Genomic DNA, 22,527 nt, shown 5'->3' on the forward strand with positions numbered 1-22,527 from the left:
ATAGGTGTGTGGAATTGTGTAACGGGAGTTGAAAGATGGTCTGTGAAGGGAGAGGGTGGATCCGCATGGATGTTCTCTTTTATGAGTGCCATCTCCCAACTTCTTTCTGTCGGGATCCTGTTGTGTTAAAGCCTTTACCCCAGAAGGTGGACAGACCCAACGGAAGGATGGTCAGGCACTAGGCCTTGTCACCTTACTAGCAAGTAGATTCCCAGCTTACCTGCATGAGCATCACAGAGGTGCAAAGGATAGAGAGCAGGTGCTGGACCCGACAGTTTGATGATCGATGAGTTGCAGAAAGTCACTATTAAGGACTACCAACCCATTTGGTGGGGTTCTTTGATTTTAGGGAATGGGGAACATGGTATTCTTCCATAGACACCACAGGCACTTAAAACCTTATTTAAGCATGAGGTCTGAATCTTGCTCCAGACTCCTCTCATTGAATACATCTTAGAGCGATTCCTTTTATTTTTGATCCGCTTCCCAGGGCAGACGTTTTAATTATTCTCTTCTTTTCCTTTAGTAAATCCAAACACTTGCGGTTATTTCTTAAACTTGTCAATATTGATTCCGCTTGGTCTGTTAAACCAAAAATTGTCATCTGGAAATCCGCTTGCCTCACTGCACCAAAACCTTGAATTTACTTAAATAGTATTGAATGATCATTTTCTTCTGATTTTAATTTTTATTGCATTTGTTGGTGGTTTTTCATGCCTTGTCAAATGGATTTAATTTCAGTGAGAGAGATGGGGGAGTGTGTTGCCATGATGTCTGTGAGTCAATGCATTGATGTGCAAGATGAAAGCGTATAGATGCTAGTGCAGAGTGATCAGAACTGTTGAGTGTATGAATGATGTGCACTAGAAAACATTGAGGCACTTCTTTTGGTTTGCTAGTTGACTTATATATTATACGTAACAGTGACCCACACATTGACTGGATGTTGCAGTCTGGAGTGGCAGTTTTATGACTCTTCTGTAAGTGAAAAGGCACTTTGGACCTGGGGTGTAGGTGTTGTGGCTGTGGGCATGAGTATCCTGATGCATGCTTGTTCCAAGAGATGACTGTTATAACATTGACAATATTAACATATCTTTTGCATTTCTTATGTACGTGGTCCTGTAGATATTGCTTGTTATGGTTTTTGTTGTGAATCTGATAAGTGTTGAACGTGCTTGGTTAGGGAAGAGTAATCAAGATTGAGTGACAGAACTGACTGTAATATGTATGTGTACATGCTTGGGTTGCTTGTAGGGGAGTGTAAATAATCGAGGAGGGTGAATGGAGCACCTTTAATGCATGCTTATATTTGTATGGACCTGTGACTTGGGCACTGCAGATATGCCTTGATACTTACGAATGTAAATGTGTCGTCCATGAAACTGGTGTTTGCATGTGTGAATTTGAAGAGAGAGTGTAGGGCCCACCCTTCCTGCAGGTATGTATCTGTGTGCATGCATGGAGCTTTATTACTGCAGCCAGAGCACTGGCGGCTGAGCACAAGGAAAACCAACTTTGTGGAGCCATTGGTGGATACCGACTTTGTCTCCAACAGGAAAGAAGGATGATGAAAGGAGTAATAAATAAAGCAGATTTCAGGATAAATTACAGGGAGTCAGTGGTGTCCGAATGAGCGTATGTGCACTGTAGTGTATGAGAGTGAGACTTAGTCTCTGAAAAGATAGATGCAGCACTTCTGGCTGCAGGTCTACTGCCTTGAATCCCTGGTGTAGGTTGTAGGGACCCAATATCAGGCGTTAGGTGAGAGACAATATTAGTTCCATAGCTGTACCAGTGAGGAAGAACAGCACTTGAGAAGATGGTTGATTGCCAGGCAGTAGGTCTTAATCAGCACCATCAGTCTGTAGGACTCTTCTAGTCTCCATTCTATGGGGAAGGAGAATCGGCCAAGTCCATGACGGTTTGGAAAGAGTAGGGCAATATGTGAGCCATCATGGCCAAGAAAGTGAGGTGCAGAGTGCAGGTTTGTCTACGCCAAGTGAGTTGTTGTACCTGGTGCCCAAAGGCTGTGGTTGTTGCTCATTTATCTTTACCCTGCTGTTTCAGGGCTGTGTAGATCAGTTTCTGGCAGCAAGCCACCTTTGTGCTGTGATTGTTTTTGTTGGTAGTATTTCTTTATTGGCATTTTAAAACACATTACATTACACAGTGCTGTACCAGCATTAAGGAGTCCCTTGGCAACAAGAATCCACATGACAAAAATATGTTAGGATTCAAGTCAAATACCTGTTCAACAACAAGGTAATCCAGCGTAATACACATAGGACCAGATGTACGACTGTTTCAGCAATCGCAAATGGGAAATCGGCCCGTTTGTAACCGCAAAATCGGTCTGCCCCATGTACAAACCCTATTTTGCGAGTCAGTAACCTATTACTGACTCGCAAAATAGGGTTTGCGACTCGCTATTAGGAAGGGGAGTGCTAAGGGCATCCCTTCCTAATAGCGACTCATACTTCAATGTACGATTGTTTGCGCCCGTAATTGCAGTCACAAAACACTCGCAGTTTACCACCTACTTTAAGTAGGTGGTAAACCACATGCAAGCAGGAAAGGGTTTCCTGTGGACCCCTTCTCCTTTGTGAATGGATGCGAAAATATTTTTTAAGAGAAGGCAGGGGTCCCACAGACCACTGCCTACTCTTAAAATATGAAACAAACGTTTCATTTTTCTTTTTTAAATGCTTCTCGTTTTCCGTTAAAGAAACGGGCTGCATTTAAAAAAAAAAAAAAAAAAAAACCTGCTTTATTTGAAAAGCAGTCACAGACATGGTGGTCTGCTGACCCCAGCAGGCCACCATCCCTGGGAGTGCTAGCCATTCCCAATGGGGTCGCAAATTACCCCTGCCTCATGAATATTAATGAGGCGTGCAATTTGCGACCCCATTAGGAATCGCATACAGTGTCGGAGACACTGTTGTAAATTACATTTTGCGAGTCAAAAAACGATGCAATTTGCAACTCACAAATTGTAAGGATCGTTCATCTGGCCCATAGAGCACAATTAGTGAAGGAGGCATTCGAGAATATCTGCCAGCCAGCTGTTATGGAATTTTACAGCCTTCCCCATCAAGAGACTTGTATATATTTCAAATTCTAACCAATAAAGTCATGAGTTTATAACGAGGAAAACAAACTATTGTAGGAAGTTCCCGACTCTTCCATCCAAACGCCCCCCGCCCCCCCTCACCCCTCAATAGCTTCCATTCGGCATCACAGTAGTCAATGAATTATAATGTTCAGCCCTGGTCACAGTTCTGTCACGTGTAATCCATGAAGTAGAGTGGTTCACACTAGTTCATGTGTAGAGGTCAAACCCAGCAAGGCCATTCTGCTCCCCCGCCCTCTTCCTCCACCCAGGGCTCCAGTAATGTTTGTGTCTTTGCAGCCCTACTAGCAGGGCGCCGCCCACCTTCACATCCCTTCACATTTGTCTCACATGTGCCTCTTCAGCCCCGGCCCACTCAAGAATATCCCACTTCCAGGCCTCAACAGAATGAGGTCTAGGACTCAGCCAACTGTTTGCTATACGCCGCTTGGCCACAAGCAGCCCCAATACCGTGTAGCGTCTATTCAGTCTCTTTTTTTGGGTTATCAGGAATCCGTACTATTATACACTGGAGAATCTGCCTGGGGATGTCCCAGCCGGTAGTGTGTTTAATTCAGGATAGCACTTTCCTTCAATAAGGTACAATAGCAGCACAGTGAAATAACATATGCAGAAAATCGGCTGTTGCGGCACCACAATGGGGGCAACACTGTTCCGTAGCTGAGTAGATAGAGTGCAGTCTCTTAGGGGATAAGTAGACCATATGAACAATATTATATTGGATCTGTTTAATTCGGGTGCTGAGTGACACCTTTCGGGCTCCAGCATGTATTTTTAACCAGTCTTTGGGAGTAAAAGTCTCATCACTAACACGCTACCAGGCCTCTTCTGTTTGGAGCAGTGCAGGCCGCCTATCCAGACGCAACGCCCTGTAGAAGTGTGTTATGAGCTGACAGCCGCACGACATAGACAATAAAGTCACCAATGTGTGCGATGGCTCTGGGGCGTGAGGCAAGATAGGCCATAACATAACCTGTGCGCCGTGGCTGCAATTTTCGCATATTACAGGAATTGTTTCCCACCAAGACAAAGTCTCGATTACCTCCTGCAAAGTGATAAAATATCGCTCCGGGGAGAAGTCCGATAACAATATGCAACCTCTGTCCCACCATTTATCGACTGCTATAAGGTCCATAATTTGAGCAAAAGGACACATTATCCAAATATCTAAGGCCGGGGCAAATGGCGTACATCTAAGTACTCGTGGTACCGCCTTATACCAAAGTCTGCCCATGAACTGGATCAAATGCGGGAAGGGGTCTTTGAATGCCCGTCCTCGCAACAGAAACTCGCCAAGCTGCAGGCCATCATGTGTGCAATCTAATAAGGATCTCTCCCAGTTAGGGTCGCCATCCAGCCAATGGACAGCATGCTGTAGATGGGTCACTAAGTAATATAGCTCCAGGTCTGGGACGCCTTTGTCCCATTCTCTCTTTAGTGTATTAAGGCCTACTCTGCATTGCTGACCTGCCCAGAGGGACTCCAGCAGCAGCGAATCAAGTTTCCAAAACACCTCTCGAGTAATCTCGTGCATAGCACCCAGCATAACATACAAACACCGGGGCAATATCACCGTTTTTTTCCTAGTACAATTTTATCCACCAGAAACAGTGGTAGGGTGTTCCAGAATGTTACTGAGGGATGCAAATTCAGAAGCACTCATCCCATGTGCAGATCAAATGTCTGCTGCTCTCTGTGCGCAATTTGTATGCCCAAATATTTAACGTTCTCCATCCTCCAGGGCTGGCCCGCCTCAGGGAGCCGGCTCGCAGGGAGGTCTTTGCGAAGTCCCAGTGGTTACAAGGTTGACTTAGTCCTATTAACCTGCATACCTGCGTTCCCTGAATTCCTGCATGATATCTGGTTGTCTAAAAAAAAAAAAGCATGGCATCGCCTGTGTACAGGGACCTTATATGACCCGTATTGCCAACCTGTGCAGTGATTGTTATTAGTAGGATGGACAATAGCAGGTTTCTTAGACCCCTGTATGAAGACTCTGAATATGTGTTTGCCATGAGCCAAATATTGCGTGATAACAGAGGTAGTTTTATCAAATTTCCCTATGATCTATATCCTAAATATTTCTATGTGCCTAACAGGGATCCATCATTCATGCCATTTTCTCTTCTACTTCATTCAGAGCTCTTCTTTCTGTGTCCTAGTTGACCAGTTGATTGCGGTTCTACTTTATTTTTTTAATAGCTCTCTCCAGACCGTGTAGGGAATTTCAGCAGACTTCCTCACCATGTCGCAGGAAAGAATGGTTTAGTGCCAATTCTGTATGTCTAAAACAGATTGAGTTTGGAGAGTGTAAAGTTTTGAACTTCAAGACTGTGGTTGTATTTACTATTTGAAAAAAGTTATTTTTAGGATTTCTTGTGTTGGCGCTCCATTCATACACCGCATACTACGTGCCGTGGCTTCTACATACTGTTAATTAATTGGAAGGACTCACCGCGAACTGTCTTTCTCTTTCAGGTGCATTTGGAAATCTCTCCCAGCTCCAAGGACGTAAAATCCGAAGACTTTAATCGTCTGAAGCAGGACAATGCCAAGAGATACGAAGTGCTCACTCAGATTCTCAAGAGCCTCGGCATGAGGTGTGAGTTGAGTAATCCACCAGCACTGACACCTCTTTACCTTCTGACCACTGCAGACGTGAGTATGTCCTTGGGATTGGCAGTCTTCTGCCCAAGTGAGTGGGTTAGCGTGAGTGCACCGAGGGCAAGGGACCTGAGCAAAGTCCCTCTGTTTCCCACCTCCCACTGGTGGAATATGGTGCGGATCTTTGAATGGAAGGGAACACAACTGAGTAGCTGTATGCTAATGAAAGGAATTACCATGAACTTAAGGTAAATGGTCATGCCAAGTGTTAGTTTGCTTATAGTATTGGAAAATAATCAGGTTCGAGCCCAATGTAATGTATGTTTTTAACCATTTACCTATATATTCTGAGATAGAAATACCTCCTATTCTTTCTTAACCAAACTTCCCCTAGAAGGCTACGCCAGTGATGCATTGACATTTCGCTGGCTCACTAACTTCTAGCGTCGTACTTTACTGTTGGTACATATATTTTGCTAAGTTACAAATACCACTGAGCATTAGTTCTGTGAGCTTCTCAGGCACATAGAATTAGTATCTTACTTTGATTGTGTCCCTCTCAACACTTTAATGATGTAAGTATGTATTGAGAAAAAATATTCGCAGTTCTGTCAGTCGGAGGAGAAAGGGATTGGCCAGAAGCTCTGTCTGAAGGGGGCTCAGACAATCAAGTTTGGGTCCACTGTTCTTGGAATATCAGAATTGTCTAATAAGGTTTAGTTATGGCAAAAAACGAGTTGCTAGATTTGGCCAACTTAGTCCATTGTGAATCAGAATTGACAAGGATTGTTACCAGTGTAGTGTCTTTATTGTTGTTGTTGTTGTGATAACCAATTTTATTGATTTTAAGAGCAAACATAAAATAGCACTGAACACAACCATTGTCATCGCCAACCCTTTCACCCCACCTCGACTTTCATATAGAAATACATTTGAGCAGTCTACTATAACCCCTAGTAAACTCTCTTTTGGCAACAGGGTGAATGTGCACCACAGGACTTTCGGAGAGGAAGGACATAATGTGTTGCCAGTAAGTAGTGATTAGAGGGCCCAGTCATATCATGTGGAAGAAGTCTGCATCTGGACTCAGAGAGTGGAAGCAGGTGAGGGACTGTACCTTTCCCTTGTGCCATAATTTAAAGGGGATGATATAGGTACAGTGAAGTTAGTTCAGTTGAATCAGTCTTTAGTGGGAGGATAAAGCGATCTCACTGGTAGCCATACTGGCCAGTTGCCAGTCTGTGTCATCCATGAGACCAATCCCTGCTTCCCACTTTCTCCTCAAGGGGGTGAAGATGCTGGAAGCGTTATTAATCATGGTGCAGTAGATGCATGACTCCCCACTCTACCTTCAGTAACTCAGCTCCTAACTGTTTGTATTCCGGGTGTGTGACAGGGTCTTCCTTGTACATGGCAAGAGCATGTCTGACTTGCAGGTATGTGTGAAATTGGGTCTATGAGAGAGTGCATATTGTGTCCGGAGATCCTGAAAGGATTTCATTTGGTTCCCAGTCAAAATATCACCCAAAGTGGATATATCTATGTTAACCCATGCCTTAAAAGCCTGCCTTGGAGGCTTAGGGTATGCCTGAGACGTCAAACCTGCCACAATGGGGCCTGTTGGGTGAGTGTGCCCTGGCACTTCATGGACTGCAGTGCCCCTGCCAAGTCAGGAAGACCACTTGTGTCACCTCTGGGAGACATTTGGGGATTTGGTCTCCATAGAGCAGACCCATTGACTTTATCTAGGTACAATAGGGCTAGTTTGGCCCTACATGTGGGAATGCTACAGCCACCGGTTAGCCAGTCATTAATCACCAGTAGTTGTGTGGCTCGGTAGTATATACAGCTAGTTTTTAAGATGGTGCAGGTCGGCAAGGAGAGCTAGTGAAGTTCTATTAAAGTGTGGACTTGTTTCTTCATGCATTAAATGAGGTGGCCTGCAGCATGCAGATTCTCTTAAATGATAGTAATGTGGAGCTCGGAAGGCTGTAGCTTAGACCATTGTCACCATCCAGGGGTGAAAGTATGTGATCTTGTATGGTACGTCTGAATTCTTTGTGGGTGGAACTTTTTTTTTTTAGTTGAAAGACCTGTTTCAAGCCTGCTTGGTTTACATTAGTTTGAGAGTAAGGTCGTTTGTAGGGTGAATGCGAGTGGCATTGGCTGTAAGTTGGACTGTGAACCCCTTTAGATTCATGTCATTAGGCTATATTTAGATCAAGATTGGATCTTAATGGAGAATTCTAGACAACTATGACTATGTCTTTTCCCAAAATTGTATGCACATTTTCTGGGCACTGTGTTTTATTGTTGTAATCAAGGGAAAGTTGAAAAACGTGTCCGAAAAGAAATCCTGCAAACTTCCCTGTAGGCTCCCACATGTCCAGTGTTTGAGACTTTGAATTTAGGCATGGTGTGGAGCCTGGAATTGTCCCACATCAGCTCACTTTAAAGCTTCGTGAAAAGCGCTTAATTCCTGTGCTACATAAAATAAAAGACATTTCAATCTTCGGTAGTCTTACCTACTTTCAGAGTTGAATTGCAGTTAATGTTAACAGCAGTGATGTCCAGTGACATTAGCCATTAAGGTACCTCGATAGGTTAATGTTCTCTGTTGGCATCTTGTAAGATCTATATGAGTTTAAATTCTGGCAATGCCAACCTAACATTCTATCCTTTCGAGGTTTTGCACTACAAGTTAATAGTAACACCTGGTATATACAGCTCTTAGAAACTTAAGAAAAGGTGGCAATTAGAGCGTTTAAAAACGTTGTCATTTGATTATTTATCATACTGCATATACCTAATATATGTATATAATATACATTTAAGTTCACTTTTAAAATTGATAACGTTGAAATTCACAAAATATTAATTTTAGGGGGGTGTGGCTAGCAGCCGTAGAAAATGGCCGCAGCCTAGGGAGGCTCCGAGGAACCCTCTTAATAAATCCGAACATTAATCCGGCGGTTGTCTCTCCAGAATATTGTGGCTCGTGGTAGCGGAGACCCCTGCGCGCCCGTTCATCCCGGCCCGAGGCAGAATGGAAGATCTGGACGGCACAGAAGGCGCGGAAACGATGCGGGCCTACCCCGGCGAGGTGAGCCGGGGAGTAAAGTTCAGGCGGAGCTTACCGCGAGGGCGCAGAGTGCTGAACGGAGGAGGGCGCGAGGTGTGGAGGACTGGAGGCGGCCGGGAGAGGCCCCCCCTCCGCCGACAGCAAACCATAGGCGGCGCTTTTCCCACAACGATGCGGCACAGAGAAGGACACCGGCGCGGAAGGAGAGGCAGGCGGACTGCTGCTTCATGGCCCTGGCGCGCCTCCCGCAATCCATCAAAGGGGGTGCATTGAAAAGACTGGCAATTAGACAGCCGGCCATGCCGCCGCTGCGCTCCCGCGGTCCTCCAAGGTCAGGACGGCGGTGTACTTGAATCACATGGGATTATTATGCTGCCCAGATATTACGCCTGTATTTAATTGACACCGTCTGCTTGCACAACGTTTATGAAATGCCCTATATGCCAAGCATTACTCTCTTATTAACCTTTAGCCAGTGCAACGTTTTTAGTGCTCAAGAGAGTGAGTCAAAACGTCTTTCCAGCAAGAATTCTTGCTGCCCAATTCTGAACTCTTTGCAGCCTGGCTTTAGTTGTAGCTGTGGTCCAGGTGAGATATATTTGCCTTGGGTAGCACTTTCTGCAGCAACCTCAGATATAAAAAGCAGGAGGCTGAGACCATATTTATTTCTTTATCCATATCTAGGTCTTTATCAAGAAAGACCGCAAGGTATTTTGTTACAAGAGTTGGCACAGGAGGATCCTCCAAGTCTGCTGGCCACCAGCTCGGTGAGCTCGTGATTGATAGAGAACCAACTCAGGAGCTCAGTCTTGCTTCAGTGCTTTACTACAGATCCACTGATGACCGACAGCATACAATCGTGAACGTTTCATGGCAGTTTTATTCTCACCTGTACCGATTCTACAGTTTGGGTGTCATTTGCATGAGACATGAGAGAGACACCCCAAATTGTTTGATTAATTTAGCGAGAAATATATACATTGAACAGTTTAGGACATGAAAGAGAGCCCTGTTGAACCACACAATGTAACACTCTGATGTGGTGACACTGTACTCCTTGAGGGAACCATTTGGGTGCGGTTAAATAAAAAGGAAGCGAGGCAATCCAGGGCACTCCTTTGTAAGCTAATATCTGAAAGACAGTTATGGATTCTTCACCTTAGAATTACCACCAGGCGTGAGACTGGATCCGAAGAATTTCTTGTCAGCAGTACCCCTGTGCATCGATAGGTAACGTCGGTCGACTCCGCGTTCGTCGTGGTCGCCGGGATGATGTCGTGGTATCTACTTAGATGCCGCCCTCGCGCGCTGACGTCAGTTCTTTCTTTTTCTGTGCCAGCCAGCACAAATCCGGAGAGAGCAGTACCTCAAGTCACTTTTTGACTCTTTTTGTGACTTTCGTCGACGTCTTTTCGAGTCCTTCGGCTCCAGATTCACGCAGGGATGTACCGTCCTCGAACCCGCTCCAAGGCTTGTGACTCCAGTCTTTGCGGGAGCGGTCCCGAAAGCTTCTCGAGACCCGGCAGTCAGCTCAGCGCCTTTCGAGGTCCCGGTCGAGAGAGGTCGCAGGACCGGTCACTAAGTCGGCACCACCATTCTTCAACCAAGTCTTCGTCATCGGGTAAGTCGAAGCACAAAATAAAAGGAGGCAAAGGAGCACCGTCGCTCTTCGCGTTCTCCCCGTCCGTCAGCCGACACGATGCGGAAAACCGAAGGTAGTCGTCCGGCTCCGCCCGCGGAGCCTGTTTGGTCGACTCCGGCCTTGCATTCCATCTTCGGGCAGCCCGACTCCGTCGGCACGCCCTCGGGCCCCGCGGACTCGGTTGGGGGCTTTAGGCCTTCGATGCCAGGGGCTTCGGCTCAGGCCTGGATCCGGATCGGCGCCGGTCGACCTCGTGATACCTCCTCCGGTGCCGAATCCAGTGACGACACCGCCTCCGACGCCAGTTGTCCCCAGCTGACGTCAACCCCGGCCTCCCACTCGATGTAGACGCGGAACCGGCGCTGACTGGAACTTTTTCTGCCATTGTTCTCCCCTGCTGTTCCCTGTCGCCCTGAGTGGCTACCTGCAGAGGGTGAGGAGGACTGGTAGGGGACTGTGGACCCTCTAGCAGACAAGTTGGAATAACCGGACTGGAGAGAGGAGTTGGGTGAGGCCAGTGGTCTGTATACGTCCCCAGACCTTGGCATGCTTTCTCCGCCTACTGTGGCTACGGAGGTGGATGCATCTTACGCAGTGGTGTTGCGTAGGGCGGCCGAGGCCATAAACCTCGAGCTTCCTACGGTGGCAGTCAGGACTAACCTACTGACCGAGGTGCTTCAGCCGGCAGCAGCCTCTTCAGAGCCCCTGCTGCCGATTGAGGCCCTCATGGACATCCTTTTGGGCACCTGGTCCAAGCCCAACACAGGGGCTCCTGCGTATAGGATGATTGCCCGACGCCAACGCCCGGCCCTAGGGGACCCCCTTTTCCTCTCCCAACACCCCACCCCTGAGAGCTTGGTGGTTCAAGCCTCGACTTCCAATTGCGCATTCCCTAATACACCACCTGATAGGGAATCCAAGAAGCTGGACCACTTTTGGGAAAAGATGTTTTCTTCCTCCAGCTTTGGACTGCAGTCAGTGAATACTGCATGTCTCTTGGGCTGTTACGCCCACTCAGAGTGGGATACGGTTGCGCAGGTGCTGCCACATTGCCCGGGGGAGGCCCGGGTCGTGCTCTCTCGTGCTGTTGCCAAAGGGAGAGACGTGGTGATGTTAGCCAACCGGTGTGGGCTGGACACTGCCGACTAACTAGGCAGGACGATTTCCACGTCGGTAGCACGTAGACGCCACGCCTGGTTGAGGTCAAATGGTTTTTCGGGTGATGTCCAAGCAACACTTTTGGACATGCCCTTTGATGGCCATCCCCTTTTTGGCGATAAGGCAGACAACACGTTCAAGCGCTTTAAGGATTCTAGGGTTGCGGCCAGATCCTTAGGCCTCGATTCCACCTCCCACCCAGCGCAGTCTGCTTTTCGCCCCTTTTGTGGCTACGGAAGGGGTGCCCCACCACGGTTTGCCCAGAGCCACAGGCCTGCGCAAGCTGTCCATCCTCTGCGCGGCTGGGGACGTGGGTCCCACCGCAGTTGGTCGGGGGGCGGGGCAGCGTGCAGGCCAGTCCACCAGCGCCCCCTCTGCAGCAGCCTCCAAGACCTCCTAATCCAACCTTCCAGGCCCATCCATCGCCAGTGGGCGGCTGGATTCGCCATCACCTCACCCACTGGCTCAACATCACGTCGGACAGGTGGTTTTTGCAAATACTCCAAAGGCGATACTCCCTCCCCTTCGAGACTACCTCTCCATCCATGCCACCTCAATTCCATCGCATGTCGGAGGATCGCCTGGCCCTTCTCCAACAGGAAGTTACGTCTCTCTTGGCCAAGGGAGCCATCGAGCCCGTTCCTACCCCAGAAGTAGGTTCTGGTTGTTATTTCCACTACTTTTTGGTGCCCAAGAAGGACAAGGGCCTGCGTCCTATCTTGGATCTCAGAACGTCAAACGCTTCTCCAGAAGGAGAAGTTCAGGATGTTGACACTCGCTCAGGTCCTATCTGCTCTCGGCCCTGGAGACTGGATGTTAGCGTTGGACTTGCAGGACGCTTATTTTCACATTCCCATCCTGCTGGCCCACCGGAATTACCTGCGGTTCATGGTAGGATACGAGCACATTCAGTTTACCGTGCTCCCCTTTGGCCTTACCAGCGCCCCTCGGGTGTTCACGAAAGTGATGGCGGTGGTCGCAGCTCATCTGCGCAGATCAGGGGCTCCAGTCTTCCCCTATCTCAACGACTGGCTGTTGAAGGCGGGCTTGCCCCTGGCTCTCATCGCCCACCTCCAGACTACGGCCGGCCTCCTGCATTCGCTGGGATTTACCATCAATATGCCAAAGTCACACCCGATTCCCTCTCAGAAGCTCCTGTTCATCAGAGGTTCTGGACACAGCGCAGTTTCGGGCTCATCCTCCCGTGCAGCGAGTCCGGGATATTCGTGCTATGATTCCAATATTTCTGCCTCTATCCTGGGTTTCAGTCAGAATGACCGTGAGGCTACTGGTGGACTATGCCAGGTGGCATATGCGGGCTCTGCAGTGGGAGCTGAAGTTCCAGTGGGCACAGCATCAGGGGAATCTTTCCGATTGCGTCCAGATCTCGGAAGGCACTGCACACCAATTGCAGTGGTGGCTAACAAACCAGGATTGGGTCAACGGTAGATCCCTCTCCCTTCCCCAACCAGAGTTCACATGAAAGAGCCATCACTGCTGCGGTGGGGCGGCCACATGGGAGAGGCGGAGATCAGAGGCCTCTGGTCTCCGACGGAGTCCAGACCCCACATCAACGTTCTGGAGCTTTGGGCGATTTTTGCACTAAAGGCATTCCTTACCTCTGTCCGGGGAAGAGTAGTGCAGGTGTTCACGGACAACACCACCGCCATGTGGTCCTGCAACAAACTGGGTGGGGTTGTGGACTCTTTGCCAAGAGGCTCCTCGCCTTTGGACATGGCTGGAACATCAGGGCATATCCCTGGTGGTTCAACACTTGGCAGGTTCACTGAACGCCAGGGCGGACTAACTCAGCCGCAGGTGCATGATGGATCATGAATGGCATCTTAACTCAGAGGTGGTGCAAGGTTTCTTTCAGCAGTGGGGAGAGCCCTGGTTAGATCTATTCGCCACCAAAGAGAACGCGCAACTCTAGCAGTTCTGCGCGTTGGAATTTCCAAGGCGGCACTCGCTAGGCGACGTTTTTCATTGCGAGTGGAATTGCAGTCGGCTTTACGCCTTTCCGCCTACTCCCCAAAGGGAGGGGGAAGCAGGAATTCTCCTTACCCCTGATATTTTTTTGCCTTGTGTCTAAACTAATCAGAAAACATATTTTCTTGTGTGCACAGTTTGTTTTACTCACATACATTGACCTGCAAAATATAATATTTGGTGTTGAGACGTACAAGCCAGACATATTTGTTGGTATGTATTGACTACACTACAAACGTGTCAGAAAAGAAATCCTGCAAACTTCCCTATAGGCTCCCACATGTCCAGTGTTTGAGACTTTGAATTTAGGCATGGTGTGGAGCCTGGAATTGTCCCACATCAGCTCACTTTAAAGCTTTGTGAAAAGCGCTTAATTCCTGTGCTACATAAAATAAAAGACATTTCAATCTTCGGTAGTCTTACCTACTTTCAGAGTTGAATTGCAGTTAATGTTAACAGCAGTGATGTGCAGTGACATTAGCCATTAAGGTGCCTCGATAGGTTAATGTTCTCTGTTGGCATCTTGTAAGATCTATATGAGTTTAAATTCTGGCAATGCCAACCTAACGTTCTATCCTTTCGAGGTTTTGCACTACAAGTTAATAGTAACACCTGGTATTTACAGCTCTTAGAAACTTCAGAAAAGGTGGCAATTAGAGCGTTTAAAAACGTTGTCATTTGATTATTTATCATACTGCATATACCTAATATATTTATATAATATACATTTAAGTTCACTTTTAAAATTGATAACGTTGAAATTCACAAAATATTAATTTTAGAACAAATTCCAAAATGCCATTATTCCTAATTGTATTATGGAAGGCACAGTGTCCCAATATAGTATGAAAGAGTTGTTTCAGAGTTCCAGATGGCCCAGGCAGGTGTATTTGTACTTGTTTTCTGAAAGTACAGTGGCTGAATTTAAAACTATGTTGCATCAGGGAATGTTTTGGTATTGAGCCTACTTGCATAAGTTTAGTTGGGCACTATTAACTTCTGGTTACTGCGCTATGAAACTCCAAGACTCTACTATTTATGAAGGTTCTTCTTTTCCTCACGTCCAATGAAGCCCTTTCCTCTGTTTCACCTGGTCCTTCTAGATTTGCCCTGCTGTTCCGTCACTTCTTGTAGACCCCCTCAGATACAACATGTCTTGTAGACCAGCCAGTTGTTACATGCTTTGTAGTCCAGCAAGCTGCGACATGCCTTGCAGACGCACCTGGTTATTACATGCCTTGCAGACGCACCTGGTTATTACATGCTTTGTAGACCCACCTGGTTAACATGCCAGGGAGACCATCAGATTATTACATAACTTGTAGTCCCGCCCGGCTACAACATGCCTTGTAGAGACTGGGTCTGCAAGACTGCTTGTAGACCTGGCTTGCTGAGACAGGCTGTGTAGATGTGCTGGGATACGACATGCCTTAGACCCGCACGGCTATGACATGCCTCGTAGAGACTGGGGCTGCGAGACTGCTTGTAGACCTGGCCTCCTGAGACAGGCTGTGTAGATGTGCCGGGATACGACATGCCTTATAGACCCGTCCGGCTATGACATGCCTCGTAGAGACTGGGGCTGCAAGACTGCTTGTAGACCTGGCCTCTTGAGACAGGCTGGGTAGATGTGCCGGGATACGACATGCCTTATAGACCATCGCCGGCGTGGACATGCCTCGTAGAGACTGGGGCTGCGAGACTGCTTGTAGACCTGGACACTTGCGAGACAGGCTTTGTAGATTGGCCGGAATACGACATGCCTTTTAGACCTGCCCGGCTATGACATGCCTTGTAGCGGCTGGGGCTGCAAGACTGCTTGTAGACCTGACCTGCTGAGACAGGCTCTGTAGATCTGCTTGGCTACCACACGTCTTGAAGTTGGTGGTTGCCCTTCTTAATTTGTACTGCTAATCCTGACAGTTCACAAGTGAATAAAAGATAGGCTACTCAGTTGCATGTTTTTGTAGGGTCGCCGTGAACCCTTCTCGGACTGGAAGCATGTTTAATTGTAAAACAAGCTCGCTTTAAGCAGTAAGTGATTGAAGTACTTTTCCTACTAGTTGCAGTTGAGTCTGTTGTATACTTTAACTGGGTTTTGTTTTGGTACTGTATGTGCACTGCTGTTGTGGGTGGGCGGCTCTCATTAGTTCATTGATCAGATACGGAAGTGACACAGAACAAAGACTTCATGTTGGGTTCTAAAGATAAGCATTTGTATCCAGCCTTGTAAGAGCGAAGTGATAGATTAACATGCATTGGCACAGTCATCCTCAGTTAATCGGATAGTAACACTTGACTGGGGAAATAAGCCGGTGGGGGGGGGGGGGGGGGGGGGGGAACTCACAATCCTGACTCAGAGCAGCTCGGCAGCTTCTTCCCTTTCACGCGCGGGAAATTAAAAGTTTCCCAGTGTAGTCCCCAAATAAAAACTGATACTCGGGCTCTGTGAAGATCGGCTTTTATTATGAGTCAGGAAACTTGGAGCCTTTTTGCAGTCTGTGGGTGTTGTAATTACAGATGTCCATGGTTGTAGTTTGAATCGATGTTGTTTTATCCGTGTTTGCTAATTAGTACTTTTTGATGTTCCCAGGAGCTCTTTTTTCCCAACATTATAGAGTCCTCCCCCACATCTGATTGAGTGGACACATATCACTCTAACAAGGACTGTTACCTGTACATTTGGAGCTCGGATGCATGGCGTGCCTTAAATAGTCCTCTTTAAAAACTGACTAACCATTGGGTTATTAGCTGTATTATTTGCTAAATGTACAATTTTAAAGCGTTTTACTTCCACTCATTTCTTTCATAGACCTCTAGTTTTTAATTGAGTTTAGTGCATGGAAGATTGACTTGACCCTTTTCCCTATCGTTTTAACTCTCCTTTCGCAGACACCAACCCAGTGCTGAGCCTGTTGCTTGTGGCTAGAAAAAAGTGAAAGAAAAGACAACCATGCAGACTGCACACATTGTGTACTCTACAGTCACACTGTGGTTAATTGGCCAATTCATCAAAAACTGTCTGTTAGGTGATTATGGGACAGTGAGAGGATAGGGCTTGGAGCCTAGATAGGGGGTTCCTTTGGGATGCACCAACCGCTAAGACTTTGGTGCCCTGCAAAAGGTAAGAAAGGGGCATAAATCAATTGAGATCCTCTGTGATACCCCAAGGTGTGACTTAGACCACCAGTAGCATCTCCTCCATTATAATCATCATTCAACTTTAAGGGGCGTGATAGTGACCTGTCTAGCCTCGAGGTATCCAGTGCAGAGAGTTTGGAAAACAATGGCTTTGATGCTGAGAAGATGTTCAATATCCAGGACCCCCAGAAATGATGATATGGGTGCCAGTGGACCTGTTGACCTACGGCATTCTTAGAACTCACAAGTCTTGGATCCTGATACTTGTTTTCTACTTTTCTAGGTGTTCTCTTCTAGACTTGTCTATGTTGACCCTATGAACCATTCTAGCAGGGCCTATATGTAATCCTAGACATCACTGCACTCCATGCCGCAGGTCACTCTCCAGGAGGTGATGCAGCTTACTCCTACAAATTCAAGACACATTCCACAGAGGCCAGATAAAGTTTTGCCAATTTCATTGTGCTGTAGTACAATCTTTGAACCTTCATGGAGTCCTGATTCTTCATCTTCAATTTATTCAGTCCCTTCGAAGACCACTTATCCCCAATAGATGGTAGCAAATATGCACAGTGTTTATTTAATTTTTATTCCTTCAGCATATGTTCATGTCTTTTATTTTATAAGTACTCTTTAGTTCGACTTGTATTCCTGACATGTATGTTTTTCTTCACAAATGAAACCCATGCCTTCTCCTGTCAACCTGTTTCTTCCTCCAAATGTTATCTCATCTATCAGCTTCCATCGTCCTTTCTAATGCATTTTTTTCACCCCTATAATGTACAGTGGCCAAGTCCTTCCCTGCCGTACATTTTCCTTTACCCCTTTGACCGCTTAGTGGCTGCCGCCATATGTCTTTTGGTACAAAGAGAATCCCCTGCCTATTATCTTCCTTTCCTGCCTCTACAATATGCCTCTTATTACAATCCACTTCTTTTTTTCCAGTGCCGCTCTTTGCCCCTTCTTATTTGCTGGCAGCCTTCATGTGGTGTCTTCTACTTTTAGGTGTGGTTGGCTGTGCCTCACTTCTTTGTCAGTCTACATCTGGTCAGTGTTTTTTTGTAGGTACCCATCATTTGCATCACATAACTCTCAATAGGTTTTTCATTGTGGTGCCTCTTTGGCAATAGCTGTTATTTTCATCTATTCATGGCCCCTTCCGTTTACACTGGCTGTCCTTTGTCATTGAAAAGCTATCCATTTTCCTCTGTGCTATGTAATTGTACTTCTTGTCTCTGCTTCTAGTTGTCTCCTAACTGACATCACAATATTTATATATGTGATCTCTCAGAAGAAAACATGATATTTGAATCCCATCCACCCAAGAGCCTCCTCCGTTATGCTCCTGCTTCTGAAAAGCCATAAGTCAGATGAATCTTTTGTATATAGAAAACCTCCTCTTGGCTCCAGTTGTGCAGGAGGTACAAATGAGGAATCCATCTCCTGCGTCTTCCATGCACTTCCTAGACGAGAAGACTAGAAAAATGAATGTTGTAGGGATATTAATCTACATTATCTTGGCAACTTCTATACGAGCAGTAAGCGCCACAGCATTGATCTGCAGGTATATAATTTAAGGCTCTGGACTGGGCACTGAAGGTCTGGTATCCCTGGCTTCTCAAATTGAGCATCGATTCTCCGTTCAGGTTGCCCTTTCGGGAGGATATTTTGTTGCAGCAGCAGGGAAAGGTCCACCACCCGGACCTGTCAAATCTTCACCTCCATGTGTGGAGATTGAGCGGCAACAGTTGATGGCATTCGACCTTCCTCTCGAAGTTTGCAATGTTATTTTGGTGGCCAGGCAGACCTCCATCAAGACTACGTACGCCTGCTGGTGGAACAAATTTGTAAAATATTGTATAGAAAGGTCTATTGATCCTCTTTCTGCTTCTCTTTCTCAAGTTTTGCTTTTTATTTGACCCTTGCCCAACAGGGCTCTGCACTGGGCACTCTCATAGGGTACTTTTTAGCCCCGTCTACCTTCCTGAGGCTGCCAGACCAACCCTCATTGTTTAAATCTCCTATTGTAAATAGATTCCTCAAAGCCTAGTACATATGTTCCCACTTTCCCCTTTCATTATGCCTCAGTGGGACCTTAATTTGGTTCTTACCTTCTTGATGTGTGCTCCATTCAAACCTCTGCACAACTGCCCCATCAAAGCAAACTTTTTAGTGGCTATTACATCTACCAGGAGGGTGAGCGAATTGCAGGCTTTGTCATCCAGGCCTCCTTACCCGACAATATTTCCTGGCAAATTGGTGCTTTGCATTAGGGCCTCTTTCCTCCCGAAAGTTGTAACCATTCCATGTGGGGCAATCTGTTGCTTTGCCCACTTTCTAGACTTTTCCACACCTCTCTAAAGAAGAGGAGCCACTCCACTGTTTGGACACAGAAAGAGCGTTGTCGTTCCGGGTGGATGACCAACTCTTTGTGGGGTACGTTGGCACGAAGAAAGGTTGTGCAGTACAGAAGAGGACTATCTTGCGATGGGTCGTCCTCTGCATCAAGGTTTGCTACTCTGACCAAAAAGTGGCCTTCTGAAGGCCATAGGGCTCACTCCACCAGAGCTAAGGCTGCTACTACGGCGTTGCAACGTGGAGTTTCAGTCCTTGACATTTGTCAGGCAGCAACTTGGGCATCCTGGCACACGTTTACCAAGCACTACTTCCTGGACAGTCAAGTGTACAGGGACGGCCTTTTTGGATGATCTGTCCTGCAGGACTTTCTAGTCAAAACTTGTCCACAGTCCCTTCTCTGGGAATGGTATTGCTTGGGTATCTATTCAAAGATAAGGAATCTGCAGCTAGATGTCTCTATCAGATGGACAAGTTACTTACCTTCAGTAATGCCTTATCTTGTAGAGACACGATCTAGCCACAGATTCCTTACAGACCTACCCATCCACCCGCATTGCGGACAGGTTTCTAGGGTCAGGATTGTTTTCAGGGCCTTTGTTGTTCATAAACACACCAATGTCCGTGCACTACATGGCTCTGCGATTCTGGCATGTAAAGTTGTGCATCTGACGTCAGCTCGCCGAGTTGGTGCCTATGTAGGTGATGCAGATGTCACAATGGCGCAGTCACCACTGTCACGCGGAGCGGGCCGCCGAAAAAGAAATCTTCCGGATCCAGTCTGATGCCTGGGAAATTCGAAGGTAAGGAATCTGCGGCTAGATCATGTCTCTACCAGATAAGGTGTTACCGAAGGTAAGTAACTTGTCCTTCAAACCCACTAGTTGGAATAGCATCACCAGATGAAGAAAATCCATTTCTCCAAGGTGTTCTATGGTCATACATAGATGTATCAGTGATGTTGACTGACATTTCACAGTTGGCTTTCAGCTCGCAATTCTAAGCGCCAAATCTTAACAAAAAATGTAACTCGGCACCTTAGGTTTATTTACTTGTGTGTGTAGTTTTTAAAACGTTTAGAATTGATTTGTAATTCTAAAGTGCAGCTTTTACCCTACAGGGTGTTATGCTTGGTGTTAAAAAACACACACTGATGCCTAAATCTCTTTACTGAAACAACCAGGTCTTAAAGCCCTAACGAAATCTAAGAAGATTCATCACAGGCCTCAAGCAAAGTGGCAGGTTGTTCCAAAGCTGAAGTGTAAGAAAAGAGAATGCTTCTCTGTATTTGTGAGTAAAATTAACTCTGGGCAAAATAAGAAAAGATGCATCTGACAATCGTAAAGATCTGCCTGTCTGATCAGCTAGTTTATCCGACAGAATCTCCGGGTCTTGTTTATGAAATGCCCTATATGCCAAGCATTACTCTCTTATTAACCTTTAGCCAGTGCAACGTTTTTAGGGCTGAAGAGAGTGAGTCAAAACGTCTTTCCAGCCAGAAGTCTTGCAGCCCAATTCTGAACTCTTTGCAGCCTGGCTTTAGTTGTAGCTGGTAGTCCTAGATATAGAGCATTGCAGTGGTCCAGGTGAGATATATTTGCCGTGGGTAGCACTTTCTGCAGCAACCTCAGATATAAAAAGCAGGAGGCTGAGACCATATTTCTTTCTTTATCCATATCTAGGTCTTTATCCAGAAAGACCGCAAGGTATTTTGTTACAAGAGTTGGCACAGGAGGATCCTCCAAGTCTGCTGGCCACCAGCTCGGTAAGCTCGTGATTGATAGAGAACCAACTCAGGAGCGCAGTCTTGCTTCAGTGCTTTACTACAGATCCACTGATGAGCGACAGCATACAATCATGAACGTTTCATGGCAGTTTTATTCTCACCTGTACCGATTCTACAGTTTGGGTGTCATTTGCATGAGACATGAGAGAGACACCCCAAATTGTTTGATTAATTTAGCGAGAAATATATACATTGAACAGTTTAGAACATGAAAGAGAGCCCTGTGGAACCACACAAGGTAACACACTGATGTGGTGACACTGTACTCCTTGAGGGAACCATTTGGGTGCGGTTAAATAAAAAGGAAGCGAGGCAATCCAGGGCACTCCCTTGCAAGCAAATATCTGAAAGAGACAGTTGTGGATTCCTCACCTTAGAATTACCACCAGGCGTGAGACTGGATCCGAATAATTTTTTGTCAGCAGTACCCCTGTGCGTCGATAGGTAACGTCGGTCGACTCCGCGTTCGGCGTTATCGTCGTGGTCGCCGGGATGACGTCGCGGTATCTACTTAGACGCCGCCCTCACGCGCTGAGGTCAGTTCTTTCTTTTTCCGCGCCAGCCAGCGCAGATCCGGAGAGAGCAGTACCTCGAGTCACTTTTTGACTCTTTTTGTGACTTTCGTCTACGTCTTTTCGAGTCCTTCAGCTCTTGATTCACGCAGGGATGTCCCGTCCTTGAACCGGCTCCAAGGCTTGTGACTCCAGTCTTTGCAGAGCGGTCCAGAAAGCTTTTCGAGACCCGGCAGTCAGCTCAGCGCCTTTCGAGGTCCCGGTCGAGAGAGGTCGCAGGACCGGTCGCTAAGTCGTCACTGCCATTCTTCATCCAAGTCTTCGTCTTCGGGTAAGTCCAAGCAGAAAAAAAGGTGAAGAAGCACCGTCGCTCTTCGCGTTCTCCCTGTCCGTCGGCCGACGCGACGCGGAAAGCTGAAGGTAGTCATCCGGCTCCGCATGCGGAGCCTGTTTGGTCGACTCCGGCCTTGCATTCCATTTTTGTGCAGCCCGACTCCGCCGGCTCGCCCTCTGGTCCCGCGGACCCTGTTGGGGGCTTTAGGCCTTCGATGCCAGGGGCTTCGGCTCAGGCCTGGATTCGGATCGGCGCCGGTCGATCTCGTGATATCTCCTCCGGGGCCGAATCCAGTGACGACACCTCCACCACCTCCGACACCAGTTGTCCCCAGCTGACATCAACCCCGGCCTCCCGCTCGATGTAGACTCAGAGCCGGACTGATGTCCGGACCGGCGCTGACTGGTACTTTTTGTGCCATTGTTCTCCCCCGCTGTTCCCTGTCGCCCTGAGTGGCTACCCGCGGATGGTGAGGAGGACTGGTAGGAGACTGTGGACCCTCTAGCAGACCAGTTGGAAGAACCGGACTGGAGAGAGGAGTCGGGTGAGGCCAGTGGTCTGGATACGTCCCCAGACCTTGACATGCTTTCTCCGCCTACCGTGGCTATGGAGGTGGGTGCATCTTACACAGTGGTGTTGCGTAGGGTGGCCGAGGCCATAAACCTCGAGCTTCCTACGGTGGCAGTCAGGACTAACCTACTGACCGAGGTGCTTCAGCCGGCAGCGGCCTCTTCTGAGCCCCTGCTGCCGTTTAATGAGGCCCTCATGGACATCCTTTTGGGCACCTGGTC

General features: G+C 47.3%; 1 protein-coding gene across 2 annotated transcripts in view; it reads left to right on the top strand.

Annotated features, from left to right (window-relative positions):
- HLCS (holocarboxylase synthetase) overlaps window positions 1–22,527 on the top strand; it is an 862,037-nt gene that overhangs the window by 267,043 nt on the left and 572,467 nt on the right. For both annotated transcript variants that reach the window (XM_085621286.1, XM_085621285.1), the window contains exon 5: window positions 5,612–5,791. In XM_085621286.1, coding sequence (XP_085477412.1) covers window positions 5,612–5,791 — 180 coding nt within the window. The remainder of the gene's footprint in view (window positions 1–5,611; window positions 5,792–22,527) is intronic.

The sequence above is a fragment of the Triturus cristatus genome, chromosome 8, assembly GCF_964204655.1.
Source record: "Triturus cristatus chromosome 8, aTriCri1.1, whole genome shotgun sequence".
Classification (NCBI taxonomy): Eukaryota; Metazoa; Chordata; class Amphibia; order Caudata; family Salamandridae; genus Triturus; species Triturus cristatus.